Source organism: Nannizzia gypsea, genomic scaffold (assembly GCF_000150975.2).
Source record: "Nannizzia gypsea CBS 118893 supercont1.6 genomic scaffold, whole genome shotgun sequence".
Taxonomy (NCBI): Eukaryota; Fungi; Ascomycota; class Eurotiomycetes; order Onygenales; family Arthrodermataceae; genus Nannizzia; species Nannizzia gypsea.
In genome coordinates, this window is record NW_003345196.1 from 73,209 (window position 1) to 88,193 (window position 14,985).

The window sequence follows — 14,985 nt, forward strand, 5'->3', positions numbered from 1 at the left end:
TCGTGCTGCAGGTGGCGATCGGGCCCTTCGCAGGCAGCTTACTTACTGCGTGTCTAGAGAAGTACCGTCCTGTTCCGTCCTGCCCTGGCCTGTCTCTGCCGCTCGCCTGCTCTGCTGTGTGTGCGTGGACGAGCAGCAGCGAGAGATCCCATGATAGATAGAAAAAACGACGGCGACGTTGAGGTTTGAGCCAGCTGCTTACCGCAACGGGACTGTGTGCACGGACACGCGCGCGTGGTTGGTCAAGCCCAAAGTTCTGGAAAGGCTTAGTCAGAAGCTTAGTCAGTGTTTATGCTTAGGAAAGTCGTTTCCAGAGACGAGATAAGGTAGGAGCGCTAGGTCCAAAGGGGTTAGCACGTGAAAATTATGTAACTAAATCTTGTCACGTGGTATAAAAGCTTAACCTCAGCTTAAGAGTACAAGTACAAGAGGAAAGAGCTGGAAGCTTGCAGGCTAGGGTAACTAGCAAGCTGAAAGCCATGCTTAACGAGATTATCATAGCTAGTATTACTGTCTAGAAGGTTTCGGTAGCCACAGGATACTTCCGCAGCCACTCATCTCTCTTGAAACATACTGCTTGGGACTCCAAGAACTGTGTGATACTGAGATCCAGCTCTGTAGTTTCATTAGCTTCGATACCTGACTCAAATAATCTCGAGTATGGATAGGATGCTCACCTTCCACAGTCATCTCCTTTCTAGCTTGTAGTGAGTAATGATCACGAAACTCGTGGACAAGTATTAGATCATCCGGAAGCTGTGTGCCTATTTATTATCTCTCCTTAGCGAAGTATCCGATGAGGAAAGGGTATTGACCAGAGAATCAAACCTGCGGGAATAGCATAAACATGAAACGCGCTACCTCTGGCCCTTCGAACAACTTCTTGCTGTCGTTTTGTATTTGGACGTAGCGATGCACCATTAGGGACTAAAATTTTTCACCACAACGCATTAACGGGAACTATCCCGGGAAGAATATATAGAGGAACAGATAGAAAGATAAAGGAATGAGTGGAAAATAGAAATGATAGTCCCTTACAGATATATGCTCCAGGCTCAAGGGCGCTGGGCTGAACTTTGCCAGCGTGGGTAAATAGGTCAAATGCGCATGGAGGTCTCAAGGGCCATGGGTGTGCGCGAAGTCGAACAACGCGTCCGTAATTTAGCCGGAAAAGGGCCTTCGGAAACAAGCTGAATGAATGGATAAACTTATTAGACATATTAGAGATTAACAAGTTAGAAATTAGTAGGAAGAGAATCGAGAAGCCCGAAAATTGGTAAGTTAACAATTCAGTGTGCCATGGTGTTATAGCTATGGTCCAAACTATGTTCAAAAGCCCTAACTACCTAATTTCGTTGCTTACCGCCGTGCTGTGGTAGTGGGTGCCGCAGTGTCTCGCCTGTTTCGATTCATTCCATATTGCTAGCCACCTTGCATAATTTTCAGCCTTGTTAGGAGTCGAAGCTCTATGCTACGAAGCTTGAGCAGCGAAACTGATGATAGCATGCCCGAACACATTTCCCTTGCAAGAACTGACCCGGATCTCCTATGGTTACTATCTCGACAGTCTAGCAGATATAACTAACCGAGTTTTGGGCTCTGTCTAGTCGTCTTCCCTAACTACTTTGTTAAGCGCGTAATGAATTTGTTGAATGAACAGTATCTCCGCCTTCTAGGTTTTGGCCAAGGTATATTTTACTATTCCCTGTACCAGAAACACGGATGGTGTTGTTTTCTCTACTTCTACATGCTCTTTAGTTGTCCCTAAAAGCTGGAGCAATAAAGAAGCGTAATAAGACAATAAATAGATGGGGTCTACAGTCAGTCAATAGAGGGTCGGGGCTACTGCGGAGCGCCTTTGGATCCTAAGTGAAATAGCAAAACCATCTATGAATGACGAGCTATTGTTATGTCAGCGGAGATCGAAGAAGTCATCTACACGAGCTGAAGATGGGCCGGAAAGACAGTGCCATGGCAATTATCCACAGGGCCGATCGACGTCTTCAGCTGAGAGTTCGGCTTGCAATCTGCTGTAACATGATGAGTGCTCTGGAGCCCACAGCCGCTTGAGAAGACGTGATATAGCGTCATCAAGCCAGATCAACAGTGATAGTTTCCATGCCTGGTCCTAGCTGGTCAGGAGTCAAATTGTTTAGAGTGTTTGCAGGAGGGGCAGTCCTACCATTGTTCGTATATGTTTTATACTTAACAGATGCCTCTGTCTCCCCTCTTGAGGCTCATGGAAACCAGCACTCTTCACTTCCTGGTCTTCAAGTACTCTGTGCTAGTTAAATATTTAGTTACCCGTCCCAGCATTTAAGATTCCACGAGCCTGACGACCAACCCCTGACAAAGACATAATGGGTGTCCCCGCTATCGAAGGGTACGAGCAGCCGTTCCCCTCAATTAAGCCGTGTGTCCTTCTTCATCTACCGGCTGGTTAACCACTCTATAGCCTGGCCAAATTCAACGAGATAATCAATAGTGGGAAGGTCGTCGCTATTGACTTCTGGGCGACCTGGTGTGGGCCATGCAGGACCATATCACCGGTTTTCGAGACGTTGTCAACGAAACACACAGACATAGAATTTTATAAGGTTGACGTCGACGCCGAGGCGGATATTGCTCAAGAGGTCGGCATCAGAGCTATGCCAACGTTTATTATATTTAAAGATGGAATGAAGCAGGGCGAGCTTGTCGGCGCAAACCCGCAGCACCTTGAGGCCATGCTTCACAAGGCTTCCCTCTGAATCATGAGCAGGCAGTATATCGACAGATAGGGAAATTGTAGCGTTACCAACCAAAAACAGGCTGAATCATAGCTAAATTCCCTTCATTTTCTAGCTTTCAAAGCCCGCAACGCTTTGGTACGATGTAGTTAAGTTGTTGTTTTGTGAATTGTGCCAACAAAAGCCTCATGTGATGAGTAGCATATGAGTAAGCGAACCTCGATCCATAATTATAGTACTCACGTGACTCACGCGACGCGCTTTGACAAAGTGTAGAAGAAGCAGAAAGACAAACGAGAGATCGAATTGACTGCCAAATACTAGGTCACAACGAGATTGTCCAAGCGGAAGAAGAGGCAGCAAGGGAGGCCGCCATGGGGAAGCTGATTCGCCTCGAGCTCTTTAGTACGTGTTGTCAAGGAGCTATTCAGCCTGGCTTCGTTTCTTTGCTAACTGTTAATCCACAGATTTCAAGTCCTACAAGGGTCACCACACGCTGCTCTTCGGCGATGCGTACTTCACCTCAATCATCGGCCCCAATGGGTCGGGCAAGTCTAACTCGTAAGCGTGTTCCTGGCGGATGAAAGAAAGAAGAGAAGGAGAATAGGAAGGGAGATGTAAAAAAGCAAGAGAGAGGATGGCTAAGCTAATCTATATAGAATGGACGCGATCTCGTTCGTCCTCGGAATCAAGTCATCCCATTTGCGGTCAACCCACCTTCGCGACCTAGTCTACCGTGGCCGTGTTCTACGCACTGCAAAGATCAATGACGACGGCTCGGCTTCCAAGGATCCGGCCGCAGGACAGTCGGAGGGGCAAAACGGTGATGTTGCGGATGAGCCCGCTGAGAGAAATGACCCCAAATCTGCGTGGGTAATGGCCGTTTATGAAGACGATGCTGGCGAGGAACAGCAATGGAAACGCTCCATCACGAGTCAGGGTGTCAGTGAATACCGCATCAACAACCGTGTGGTTACAGCTCAACAGTACAATGACGCACTGGAAGCTGAAAACATATTGATTAAAGCCCGCAACTTCCTTGTCTTTCAGGGTGATGTTGAGTCTATTGCTTCTCAGTCTCCCAAAGACCTTACGCGCCTGATCGAACAAATTTCTGGAAGTCTGGAGAGTAAAGCGGACTATGAGAGACTGAAGGCGGAGCAAGAAGAGGCTGCCGAGCACCTCAACTTCCAACTCAACCGTCGCCGTGGTATCAACTCAGAGATCAAACAATACCAGGAACAAAAACGGGAAGCCGAGACGTATGCCCGGAAAGCTGAGGAACGTGACCAGGCCATCATCACTCACATCCTCTGGAAACTGTTCCACTTCCAGCGCTTGATTGTAGAGTCAAGTGCAGAGATTCAGAAATATCAAGATGAGCTAAAAGAGTTTCGTCGGGGTGTTGAAAAATACGAAAAAAATCTCGAGGATGCTAAGGTTGAGCACGCTCGAGTCGGTAGAGATGTGTCCAGAGCTGAAAAGGGGATCAAATTGAAAGAAAAGGAAATTGAGGAGGCAACAAACTCTCTTGTCCCTGTTAACGAAAAGATAGAGATTACTGGCAAAAAGGTGGCCAAGTATGCTGCCCGGGTAGATGAAGTGTCCAAGGAAGCGCTCGCGCAGTCGAAGACGGTGAAGCAGCTTGAAAAGGACCTCAAAATCGTCGAGAAGGCTCAGGGCCAGTGGGAGAACGAGTGGAAACAAACCATTGCCGTCAAAGGAATCCAGTTAACTGATGCTGATATGCAGGAGTACAGCAGACTCAAGGAAGAGGTCAGCAAGCGCTCATCAAGCACACAGCTCAAATTGGATAACTTGAAACGCCAGAGAAAGGCCGACGCAGAGGCAGTTAACAACATGAAAAGCAACCTTGAGAGCGTGGAGTGGCAGGCAAAGAACTTGCAGACTGACATGGACCATATACTTGAACGCAAGTCCGTTATAGCCGCAACCATCAAGTCTACGACCAAGGAAATAGATGCTACCAAGAAGGAACTTAATAGTCTTACCTCTGAGCGTCTACGTGTTGCCCAGATGCGAACAGAACTTGAGGAAAAGCTCCAGGTCACCTTGAAGAAACTGCTAGAAGCAGATGATGGACGACAGCAGAGTGAAAAGGAGCAGCGCACTAAAGAGATGATTGCCACTTTAAAACGCATCTTCCCTGGTGTCAAGGGCCGTATCAGCGAACTATGCCAGCCTAAGCAGAAGAAATATGCTGAAGCAGTGAGCACGGTGCTAGGACGTCATTTTGATGCAATTGTTGTCGACAACGAGAAGACCGCAAAGGAATGTATCCAGCACCTCCGTGATCAGCGCGCAGGTCAGGCTACGTTTATCCCTCTTGAGACCATACAAGTCAAGCCACTCAACTCTAACTTGAAAGGCATGCACCGTGCCATGCGTCCGGCAATTGAAACAGTTGATTTCGATAGCTCTGTCTCCCGAGCCATCACGTATGCTTGCGGGAATTCCATAGTTTGTGATGACCTAGCAACTGCAAAATACCTGTGCTACGAGAAGGGCGTAGAGGCAAAGGCTGTGACGTTGGATGGTACCGTTATCCATAAGGGAGGCTTGATGACTGGTGGTCGCGGCCCAGGCCAACGCAATGCCAAACGGTGGGAGGATACAGAAGTCGCCAACCTCAATAAACTGAAGGACAAGCTGATGGCGGATTTGGCCAATCTCCCCAAGGCTCATCGTAGAGGATCCGAAGAAGAGTCTCTTCAGGGCCAACTCACCGGTTTAGAACAGCGCCTTGCATACTCCAAGGATGAGCTGAGCGCCCTCGAAAAGAATCTAGAGAGCAAGTCAAGTGAAGTTGACTTTGCCAAACGCCAGATGAAGAGCGTCCAGCCCAAGTATCGCGAAAAGTCAGCTTTGCTTGAAAGTCTCGATCAATCAATTGAAGATATCCAAAGCTCTGTCACCGAAGTTGAAGATAAAGTCTACCGTGACTTCTGCAAAAGGCTGGGGTATAAGAATATCCAGGAGTATGATGCCCAACAGGGTTCTCTTCAGGAAGAGGCCGCTGAGAAGAAGCTACAGTTTACCACTCAGAAGACAAAGATTGAGAACCAACTTAGCTTTGAAAAGCAGAGGCTCCAGGCCACTGAAATACGAATCGATAGCCTCAGGACACAGTCACAAAAGGACGAGTCCATGATTGCTGAACTTGAGGCCGAGCGCGGATCCATCCAGGAGCGACTTGATGAGCTCAATGAAGAATTGGCGTCCTTGAACGATAAACTTCAAGACCAGCAAAATCTATTCTCTGAATCTTCCGAAAACCTCGCGCAGCAACGACGGGAGCTCCAGCGACGTAGCAAAAATGTGGAAGCTGCCCTGAAGACCATCAGTGGACTAGAAGCCGATGTGCAGCGTCATTCTTCTGGTAGATACACACTTATAAGACGTTGCAAATTGGAAGATATCAATATACCCCTGACAGCGGACTCGGAACCATTGGATAAACTGCCTATCGATGAGCTGGTCCAGCCTGATCCTGACGCCATGGAAATCGACGAAGATTCAAATAACGTCGTTTCACAAAATCATTTCGTACAAGACTTCGGTATAGAAGTTGATTTCTCGTCCCTGGGTGATTCCCTGAAGGAGGTAAGCATGATATGTTATTATAGGGCAACAGTAGTAGCATTGGCTAATATCTTCAACTACAGGAATCCGATGACAAACTTGAAGAGGAGCTTCAAGAGCGCGTGAGGTCACTTAATAATGAGCTGGACAAAATGGCGCCCAACATGCGTGCCATTGAACGTCTCGAAGGCGTCGAGAGTAAACTGCGGACTATCGAGAAGGACTTTGAAGATTCCCGCAAACGCGCCAGAAAAGCCAAAGATGACTTTGAAGAAGTCATGCAGCGACGATCTGAGCTGTTCAACAAGGCATTCACTCATATCTCTGAACAGATAGAGCCGATATATCGTGATCTTACTCGGACGGAGAGCTATCCAATGGGCGGAAAAGCGTACGTCCTCAGCTCAATGTGTCCACCCAGCTACATATACAGTATATGCTGACTTGTTCCAATAACTAGATACCTGGATATTGAAGATTCTGAAGAGCCTTATCTCGATGGCATCAAATACCATGCAATGCCGCCGCTGAAACGATTCCGCGACATGGAGCATCTCTCTGGAGGAGAAAAAACGATGGCCGCGCTAGCCCTACTTTTCGCTATTCATTCTTACCAGCCTTCTCCATTCTTCGTTCTCGACGAAGTAGATGCCGCTCTTGATAACGCTAACGTGTCCAGAATTGCAAACTACATTCGTGACCATGCTGCGCCTGGAATGCAATTTATCGTCATCAGTCTGAAAACAGGCTTGTTCCAGGTTAGCGAGGCCCTAGTCGGTATTTATAGAGATCAGGCTGCGAATAGTAGTAAGGCATTGACTCTGGATGTGAGTTTGGTTATTTCCCCTGACTATGAAAGTCCATGTCTAACCCTTTATAGCTACGCAAATACCGGTGATCCCAAACGGCATAGCTTTCCGCGACCCTGTTAGCCAGTCCGTCGTCAAAATCCCTCGTCTAACATCCTCCTTGGTCTACTTTATTAATTGACGCTTGCCATGTTTATTGTATATTTATGCCATCTTTAACTCCTCTTTCACGTTTATGCCCTCCGTTAGACAGCGTTCCACTGTGCCCAAGAGTTTCATCTCCCAAGAATCCCAGAACACCCGCCAGCATAATGATACAAGTTGTAGATTGGCTAAAGTACATTGAGAGCCCAGCAGGTATAATACATGATCGAATAAATAGTACGGTAGCGCTCTAGGGCAAGCTCACGCCACCTCCACTACCGCTTTCTGCAACATATGAAACTCGGGAGAAAAAGAGCCAAGGGCGTCCAGACGCAATGTCCTCTTCTGTCCCTCTATGTTGACATAAACGAAATGTTCCTGAGTAAATAAACGCCGGGCATTCGAGAAAGTCCTGAAAAAGGCCAGACTCGTCTTCTGCACAGGTTTCTTAAAAAATGGAGTATCATCAAGAGCCCGCTGGCGCGCAAACTTCTGCTGGGATTCAGACCAGCCAGCCTTCGTAAGCTCCATTTCACTCACAGTTACTTTCTGTGAGAAGGAAAGCTCCGAGGGAGCAAGCGTGAACTCACGCTGCTTCAAAAACGGAAGCATACGCCTGACTTTGATGGATATCTTGGTTTGGCCATTGAGGTTCGCAGCACTGATCTGGGATATCAAGCCGAAACCACGACGGAAGAAGACGGTGCCCATAATCGCCATGACGAAACAGATGCCGCCAAAAAGCAGCTCTTGCCACCATTGGATCTTTAATATCGGGTCAATGGAGGAAGTATAGAAGTTATAGCCTGCATACATGTAACAGAACGACGCTGTTGTGTATGCACCGATGATATATGATCGTTGTTTGGGGGCTCGGAACAGGCAGACCGGCTCCTTATGCTTGGAAATTTCCCATTCAAATCTGCGGAACTTGTTGGGTGCTGCTGATGGCGGAGATGGAGTTTTTAAGGATAATTCTGAAGCTTTCGTTTTTGTTTTGACTGCGTTTGTCCGTAGAGGAGGCGGTTGACTGGTGGCATAGTACCGTAACTGCCGAGTTGTTTGCCTGTACACCGAATACGGCGAACTGCCACGAGGATTTAGCAATCGTATCTGCTGCGACAGAGACGATTGGACTGTTAACGACCGGAAGAGCATGGTGAGAGCATCACTGTTCAATTGCACATAGTCAGCTAGCTGTTTATTGCCAATACCAGTAGCTCTTCTGGGGTGCAGCGAAGCCTTTGCATGGAGTCTCAGGGGCCATTGGTGGGCATTTCTCACTTACCTCCAGAATCAGCCTCCCTCAGTTCCGTTTCTCCCCTCTCCCCTTGTCTAGATAGGTTATGTTAGTATTTTGCGACTGGCGCAGCGATAATAGCGATCGAGATCTCCTGATGTCCTACAATCAGATGTTTTTTGTTCTTTTTTTCGTAGCTCAACAACGCCAAGCCAATCAATCCTTCCGAGGCACCAAAAGACGTCTCACGCTCAACAACTTCACCGACGACGAGAGCAACGGCAGCAGGACAGCGAGAGCAACCTGGAATCAGGATTGATTGCTAGATAGACTCAATTTACCCCATAATAGCTGGATATCCTGGGCTCAGAGTCTCTCACCAGCAAACCCGAGTCACCGATAAGCACGCGAAACTGTCATGGCAAATCTTTCGGCCATCGCCAGACGGATACCACTTCGCCAGGCTAGCAATGGCTGCGGCTCTGTGAGATGTAAGTTATCCTTCTACTCCCTCGGTCCTGCGGTGGATGGCTGGCAGGAATTTGCCGCGGGAAAATGTGCGGGAGATCGATTGACTAACACCGCTACAGGCGTTCAAACCGCAGCTCAACAACCAAACTTGTCTTATCCGCTTTATCCGTCCGTTGCGCAATTGATGAAGCAAAACAATATTCCATCGAATGATGTATCTAAAATGACTGCTACGGGGCCGAATGGCCGGATACTAAAGGGAGACGTGCTCTCATACCTTGGTACAATTGCCGCCAGTTATCCTGCCGACCTTGCCTCACAGCTTGCAAAGAATTCACGACTAGACCTGAGCAATATCAAGATAGTCGCACCTCAGGCTTCATCCCAAGCTACTCCGGCACCCCAGGAGGAAAAGACTCAGGTGGAAGAGGTGACTGCTGGGTCAAGATCGGAAGAGCCGGTGCAGTCTGTGTTTGAAACCAAAATCGCTGTTCCTGTGTCTTTCTCCAAGCTCATCTCTGTTCGACGACGGATTCAATCTTCCGTTGGTGTTGAGATCCCACTTGCCACTTTTGTTTCTCGGGCAGCCGATATCGCGAACGAGAACCTACCCGTCAAGCCCAGCGAGAAGCAGCGGTCATCAGCTCTATTTGACGAGATCCTAGGCCACAGGCCCTCTGCTTCTACACAGATGGCATTTTCCCGGGGAGATTACCTCCCAGAGATTATTTCTCCTTCCGAGTTCTATTCTAGCTCAGGAGAGAGCCAGCAAAGCCTGCGTAAATCTGCGGATGATATCATTGATGTTCTGACCGGCCGGTCATCGCCTTCAAAGAGGAGTGTGAGCAGGACAGTCGAATCAGAGGAGGACGAAAACACAAGCATATTTAGCCTGACGATTCCCGAGCACGAGGAACCTCGTGCTATGGCATTTTTGGAGAAGATGCAAGTTCTACTGGAGGAAGAACCAGCCCAGCTGCTGGCACTTTAGAACAGCACAACCCTGTTCTCCGTCCTTTGATTTCTTCTTAGCTTTGTATACTTCTTTATGTATTAACTATTTTTTTTTCTGTTTGTATGTCCAAAGATACAGTTTACCCAGGAATGTCTTGCTTTATATGTTTTAACTGTCTTGTATCTACTATATTTCCAATATAAACCTCTACCTTTGGGTATCTGATAGCTTTAATCACACATATCTCATTCGTCTACACGCAGAGCAGGACAGCCGTCGAAATGGAACAAAAGTTGACCTGGACACGGTTGAGACATCGTCTATCCATTGATTAAGATACGAGACGATGCATCAGTACGGAGTACAAGTGGGTCATGACCTCAATGCCTGTCCACCCCAGGATCAATTGGCTCCACCGAAGATGGCAGCAAGTCACCTGAGATCTTATCTACCTCTTAGCACTTTTCCAAATCTGAGATTATGCTTAATAACTACGAGTTTTAACCTGCCATCAAGGCTCAGGAGTCCATTAGTCAACTACGTAACCCTCTCTACCTCTCCTCCTGGAATATACATCAAGGCTAGGTGCAGTTCCCTGATGGCAGTGGACATGTGGACAAGATCCTTGCGCTATTAACCCAACGATATTACGCTTATTATACGGCGATTATACTTATAATTATTATTCATTATACTCCTATGCAGTCAAAGACTATGAGGAGTTTAACCCCTAAAGCTCCTTAAGGGGTTATTTCTAAATACCCTTCCGTGGATGAATTTTGATAAAAGAAGGCCTAGTATACTAATCTATCAAAAAATAAAAAGCTTTAGATAATTAACTATATTATCTAGTCTCTTTTATAGAGAATGCTGAATGTTGGACCACAAGAGACAAAAATGCCTGATGCCCCAAGGATACCTTAGGTATTGTGTGCGGGTCGTAGCTAAAGTGGAATATCCCAACAGAGAATTAGATTATTAGTTATTAAATTCCTTGTTCTTGGTTTTTTTTTTTTTTTTTTTACTAAAAGAAGACTGGGTGTGCCGTTACGACACAGGTTTTACAGCATCAACAGCTCCGGTTATTATACGGCGATTTTCAGTGGTTAGTCCAAGGTCTACTAGAATTTCGCTAAACAGTAGGCAGTATTCCTCGTGAAACTATGCTTATTATTATTACTCAACTAATTGTGGCAATAGAATTCTGCACTCCTGTTCATAGTAGAATTAGTTGTATCTCACAAATTAATTAATACGAAAAATAACTTTTGAGCCGTGGCGGCTTAATCTGCCGTGTCCCTCGCGGCGAGCTTGAATGCGCAGTGCTCATCCCTAGAGAGTTAATCTGTGGTGGTGGCACTGGATGCTTCTGTGCATACCCCCGAGCGGTGGCTGACATGTGGACTCTTCTGTTCAGCCGTGCAGCGTGTCCGGAAGGTAGGAGTTGGCGCTGCTCTAGCTCCGCAACAAGGGACACAACGTACTTCTGGCACTGCTGGGCAGGGACAAGGTGGGCAGCAGCTGTGATCTTCTTACTGAACTTCGGATCGATGCTGCCCAAGTATTCGCGAGACTGTATGCCAGGGCTATCGACTGGCTTGCCAGCTTGGATTGTTACAGAATAAGGTTTAGTTATGTCGGGTCGGCCCGCCGGTGGAGTGGTACCATGTCGCAAGAGCCGCATTTCGCGAACGGCCCATCAACATCCAATGTGGGTAGAGTGCATCTCGTGGTTTTCCGTAGCAGACAAAGATGTCGATCGGGACGTCGGGGCTATAAGACATCATGAAGTCCTTGAAGAGATACCAGCCTGATTGTCGAGTAGCTCATTTGAGTACTCCATCTTCGAACAAGCTTTTATACATCTTTATAATTGATCAAGAGAACTGCCCTAGCACGTTAACTATCCAGGTAATTGTTGTCCTGTCTGTGTGAACGGAGAATTCAATTAAAGGCTCCTCTTTGTAATTTAGTAGTTGCTAGTTACTCTTACATAGAGTGAACAACAAGAATTTTACTATATGTATCTATTCTAGCCTAACTACTCCCAGCTTATGTAGTTGTTTATTGTAGTGCCATAGTGCTCCAGTTATCTTTATTAACCAGCTATTCGGCTCACTAATTTTTGAGCAAACAAGTTAGCTACTTGGTTTGCTGCCTGTTTCCCTACCAGTTAGTCACTTAAATATTTTTTAGCCGCCCTTTGTTTGCTAGGTTGTCACACTTTAAAGAAGTAACTAACTAGCCAAGCAAATATTCTAGCTACAAATACCTAGTTAACGTACTCTCAATCACCTGGATTACTCTTACTTGTATCCTCGATCTTGAAAAGCAACAATCAGCAACTATGAGTTACGACTATCCAGAGCCACTCGTCATCCAGCCGCGGGACTCCCATCGATGCACCATAATCCTCCTTCATGGCCGGGGTTCCAACGCTGCTAAATTCGGCCCTATTCTCTTATCATCCTCGGCTTCTCACCTCGACCAGGTCAACCAGGCCGACAAAGATGCTGAGCACACCCTTGCATCTGCCTTCACCCATGCTAAATTTATCTTCCCAACTGCACCTAGACGTCGTGCCATCGCCTACAACCGCAGTGTTATCAACCAGTGGTTTGATAACTGGCCACTCAGCACAGATACCGTCCCTTCTAAAACACTACGGGAGAAGCAGGATCGCGAATACCACCAGGCGGATAGTCTACGAGCGACAACCATCTTTCTCCACAAGCTATTGAGAGAAGAAATTTCCTTACTTGGAGGCGATGCAAAACGTGTTATTCTCGGAGGTCTGAGTCAAGGGTGTGCCGCTTCTCTCGTGGCACTGCTCCTATGGGATGGGGAGTCGTTAGGTGCTGCTATTGGTATGTGCGGCTGGCTGCCATTTCGGCATCAGATGGAGGATCTTGTGCAAGGAGTGGATACAGCAGAGGATGATGATGATAATCCTTTTATAGAAGAGACGGAGGATGAAGTTGAAATATCCCTGCCGGTGCGAGCTGTCATGTCCTTGGCAGAGGATCTTGGAATGAGTTTATCAGAGCCTCCGTCTCATGAGCCGCCATTTCAACAAACTCCATTGTTCCTTGCTCACGGAACTGAGGACGAAAAAGTTCCCGTTGACTGTGGGAGAGAGGCTAGGAGGTGTCTCTCCATGATCGGAGTGGATGTTACCTGGGCTGAATACGCTGGTCTTGGACATTGGTACTCGAAAGAAATGCTAGGGGATTTGGTTGCCTTTATAATGAATAATGAGGTAGAGGTGGAATGATTGTGGTATAGCAGTCAGTATTGCTCAAAAGGAGCGTGGTTCAGAGTGCGAGGACAGGGTCAGGCGGGATGCAACTAGTTAGTTATATCGTGAGACATCAAAACGAGGCTCTCGGAGAGGGGATTCAGGGATTTGACTAAATAGATCCGTAACCAATTAACTCAATGACCCCGATATATTCCCTATATATCTATCTAGTGGTTATAAACTAGGTAGTAGCTAGGTAGGGGTAGAATCGATTATCCATCACGTGCCCGCTTCCACCGAGCCCAATCTAGTTATGTCAGTAACTAGTTAACTAACTAACGAACGTTTGGACTCGTTCTGGTCTTTCGCACAAGCTTCTAACTAGCTACGCCACAAAAAGATTGCTCAAGCAACAGGTGGTATCATTACTGAGGCTTTGAACATAGCTATTGATTGCTCGAAATACCAAAGTCAGCTTCTCCATACCTGATTTTTAACAAGTCAAATACTCGGCATGGAGGATCGAAACCTCTGGGTTGAATTTGCGTCCCAGCCTGGTGTCGTACAAGGAGGGTTATATGCAGCAAACAACCTCACCAAACGCCAACTTATAAACATACTCAATGTCGCATTTCGGCCAAGTGGTGGCTTTGACATATCTCAGCGTGGCTCAGTGGCTCCTCTGGCTGCGACAGATGACGTTGTTGAGCCTGGCCACTACATTCTATCGTCAACTATCCCAGAGCAGGATGTCTCCGCGAGTGATGAGCAATATCACCGACGCACCCTTTCGCTTTCTGATACGGGTAGGGATGAGGCTTTTAGGCGCGATGTTAGGCAGCGAGATGGCCGCTGTGTCATCACTGGCAGAGTAAATACTGTTGCTAGTCTAGGTAAATGGCGCGGCTTCGAGGCGGCCCATATCTTTCCTCTTGCCCTATCGATGATATTTACAAGCTGCGGGTTCTCGAATGTTATTACAGATAATAGGGGGATCGACTCCCCTATCAATGGCCTCTTGCTACGGTCAGACATTCATCAGATGTGGGATGGATATGAGTTTGCGGTTAACCCTGATGATAACTACCGTGTTTACAGCTTTCAAGGGAACGCGGCGGAATATCATGGGTCTACTCTCCACGAAGTCTGTCGCCAGTCAGAAGCCAAAGTGTCAGATGCTTTGTTACGCTGGCATTTCGAGCAAGCAGTGCTCGGTAACGTTCGTGGTGCAGCTGAGCCAGCGTTCGAGTTTGATTTTCCCCCAGGCACCGACATAATGGGCGAGATTCGCGAGGGACCTTTGGCTGCAGAAAGAATGGAAACTGAGCTTTTTGGTCGTTTGTATGGATACCACCAAGGGGAAGAAGCCGTTTGAGCCGTTTGCCCTATGAGGAACTGGGGAGTATGCCTGCTATCCAGTTAATTTTTGATTCCCAATCTTGAACCTGTTTGGGGAAGCTTTCTCTGGGAACTAAACCTCAAATTACCGATATCATTATACCTATGGTAGCCTTGTCTACACTGACGGGTGCTTGCCACCATATTACACAGAATATCAAGTCGTAAGTATTTATTATTGTTGTGACTATACTCTGCTAACACCCTTGGCCTTTTCCTCCCACTAGATATCCCCCAGAAATCCCAAATAAATAAAACACGAGCAAAAGCGCAGGTAGCAAGGGCCCGGTTGCGAAACGCTCCATAAAACACCATACAGTGAGACAATCCCCCCCCCCTCCAAGGATATTTAATAACGTTATTCTGTTATTTTCCCTAGGGGGGGGGGGGGGGGG

General features: G+C 47.2%; 8 protein-coding genes across 8 annotated transcripts; 5 read left to right on the forward strand and 3 right to left on the reverse strand.

The window, feature by feature from the left end:
- Positions 1-514: 514 nt before the first annotated feature.
- Positions 515-1,219, reverse strand: MGYG_06614 (hypothetical protein; the record flags this gene model as incomplete). The annotated part of the gene is made up of 4 exons (XM_003170580.1): positions 515-615; positions 678-764; positions 829-927; positions 1,039-1,219. The coding sequence occupies 4 exons, from the start codon at positions 1,217-1,219 to the stop codon at positions 515-517; spliced, it is 468 nt and encodes a 155-aa protein (XP_003170628.1).
- A 1,141-nt stretch (positions 1,220-2,360) lies between these two features.
- On the forward strand, positions 2,361-2,750 carry MGYG_06615 (thioredoxin; the record flags this gene model as incomplete). The annotated part of the gene is made up of 2 exons (XM_003170581.1): positions 2,361-2,383; positions 2,456-2,750. 2 exons carry the CDS (start codon positions 2,361-2,363, stop codon positions 2,748-2,750), a joined length of 318 nt encoding a protein of 105 aa, XP_003170629.1.
- Positions 2,751-3,103: 353 nt separating this feature from the next.
- Positions 3,104-7,264, forward strand: MGYG_06616 (chromosomes protein 1 structural maintenance; the record flags this gene model as incomplete). Its single annotated transcript, XM_003170582.1, has 5 exons — positions 3,104-3,134; positions 3,197-3,290; positions 3,389-6,353; positions 6,416-6,723; positions 6,793-7,264. 5 exons carry the CDS (start codon positions 3,104-3,106, stop codon positions 7,262-7,264), a joined length of 3,870 nt encoding a protein of 1,289 aa, XP_003170630.1.
- Positions 7,265-7,546: 282 nt separating this feature from the next.
- On the reverse strand, positions 7,547-8,443 carry MGYG_06617 (hypothetical protein; the record flags this gene model as incomplete). Its single annotated transcript, XM_003170583.1, has 1 exon — positions 7,547-8,443. The coding sequence occupies one exon, from the start codon at positions 8,441-8,443 to the stop codon at positions 7,547-7,549; it is 897 nt and encodes a 298-aa protein (XP_003170631.1).
- Positions 8,444-8,943: 500 nt separating this feature from the next.
- On the forward strand, positions 8,944-9,987 carry MGYG_06618 (hypothetical protein; the record flags this gene model as incomplete). Its single annotated transcript, XM_003170584.1, has 2 exons — positions 8,944-9,016; positions 9,116-9,987. 2 exons carry the CDS (start codon positions 8,944-8,946, stop codon positions 9,985-9,987), a joined length of 945 nt encoding a protein of 314 aa, XP_003170632.1.
- A 1,144-nt stretch (positions 9,988-11,131) lies between these two features.
- Positions 11,132-11,735, reverse strand: MGYG_06619 (hypothetical protein; the record flags this gene model as incomplete). Its single annotated transcript, XM_003170585.1, has 3 exons — positions 11,132-11,163; positions 11,218-11,556; positions 11,645-11,735. 3 exons carry the CDS (start codon positions 11,733-11,735, stop codon positions 11,132-11,134), a joined length of 462 nt encoding a protein of 153 aa, XP_003170633.1.
- A 563-nt stretch (positions 11,736-12,298) lies between these two features.
- MGYG_06620 (hypothetical protein) lies at positions 12,299-13,225 on the forward strand (the record flags this gene model as incomplete). The annotated part of the gene is made up of 1 exon (XM_003170586.1): positions 12,299-13,225. One exon carries the CDS (start codon positions 12,299-12,301, stop codon positions 13,223-13,225), a length of 927 nt encoding a protein of 308 aa, XP_003170634.1.
- A 481-nt stretch (positions 13,226-13,706) lies between these two features.
- Positions 13,707-14,567, forward strand: MGYG_06621 (hypothetical protein; the record flags this gene model as incomplete). The annotated part of the gene is made up of 1 exon (XM_003170587.1): positions 13,707-14,567. The coding sequence occupies one exon, from the start codon at positions 13,707-13,709 to the stop codon at positions 14,565-14,567; it is 861 nt and encodes a 286-aa protein (XP_003170635.1).
- Positions 14,568-14,985: the final 418 nt, after the last annotated feature.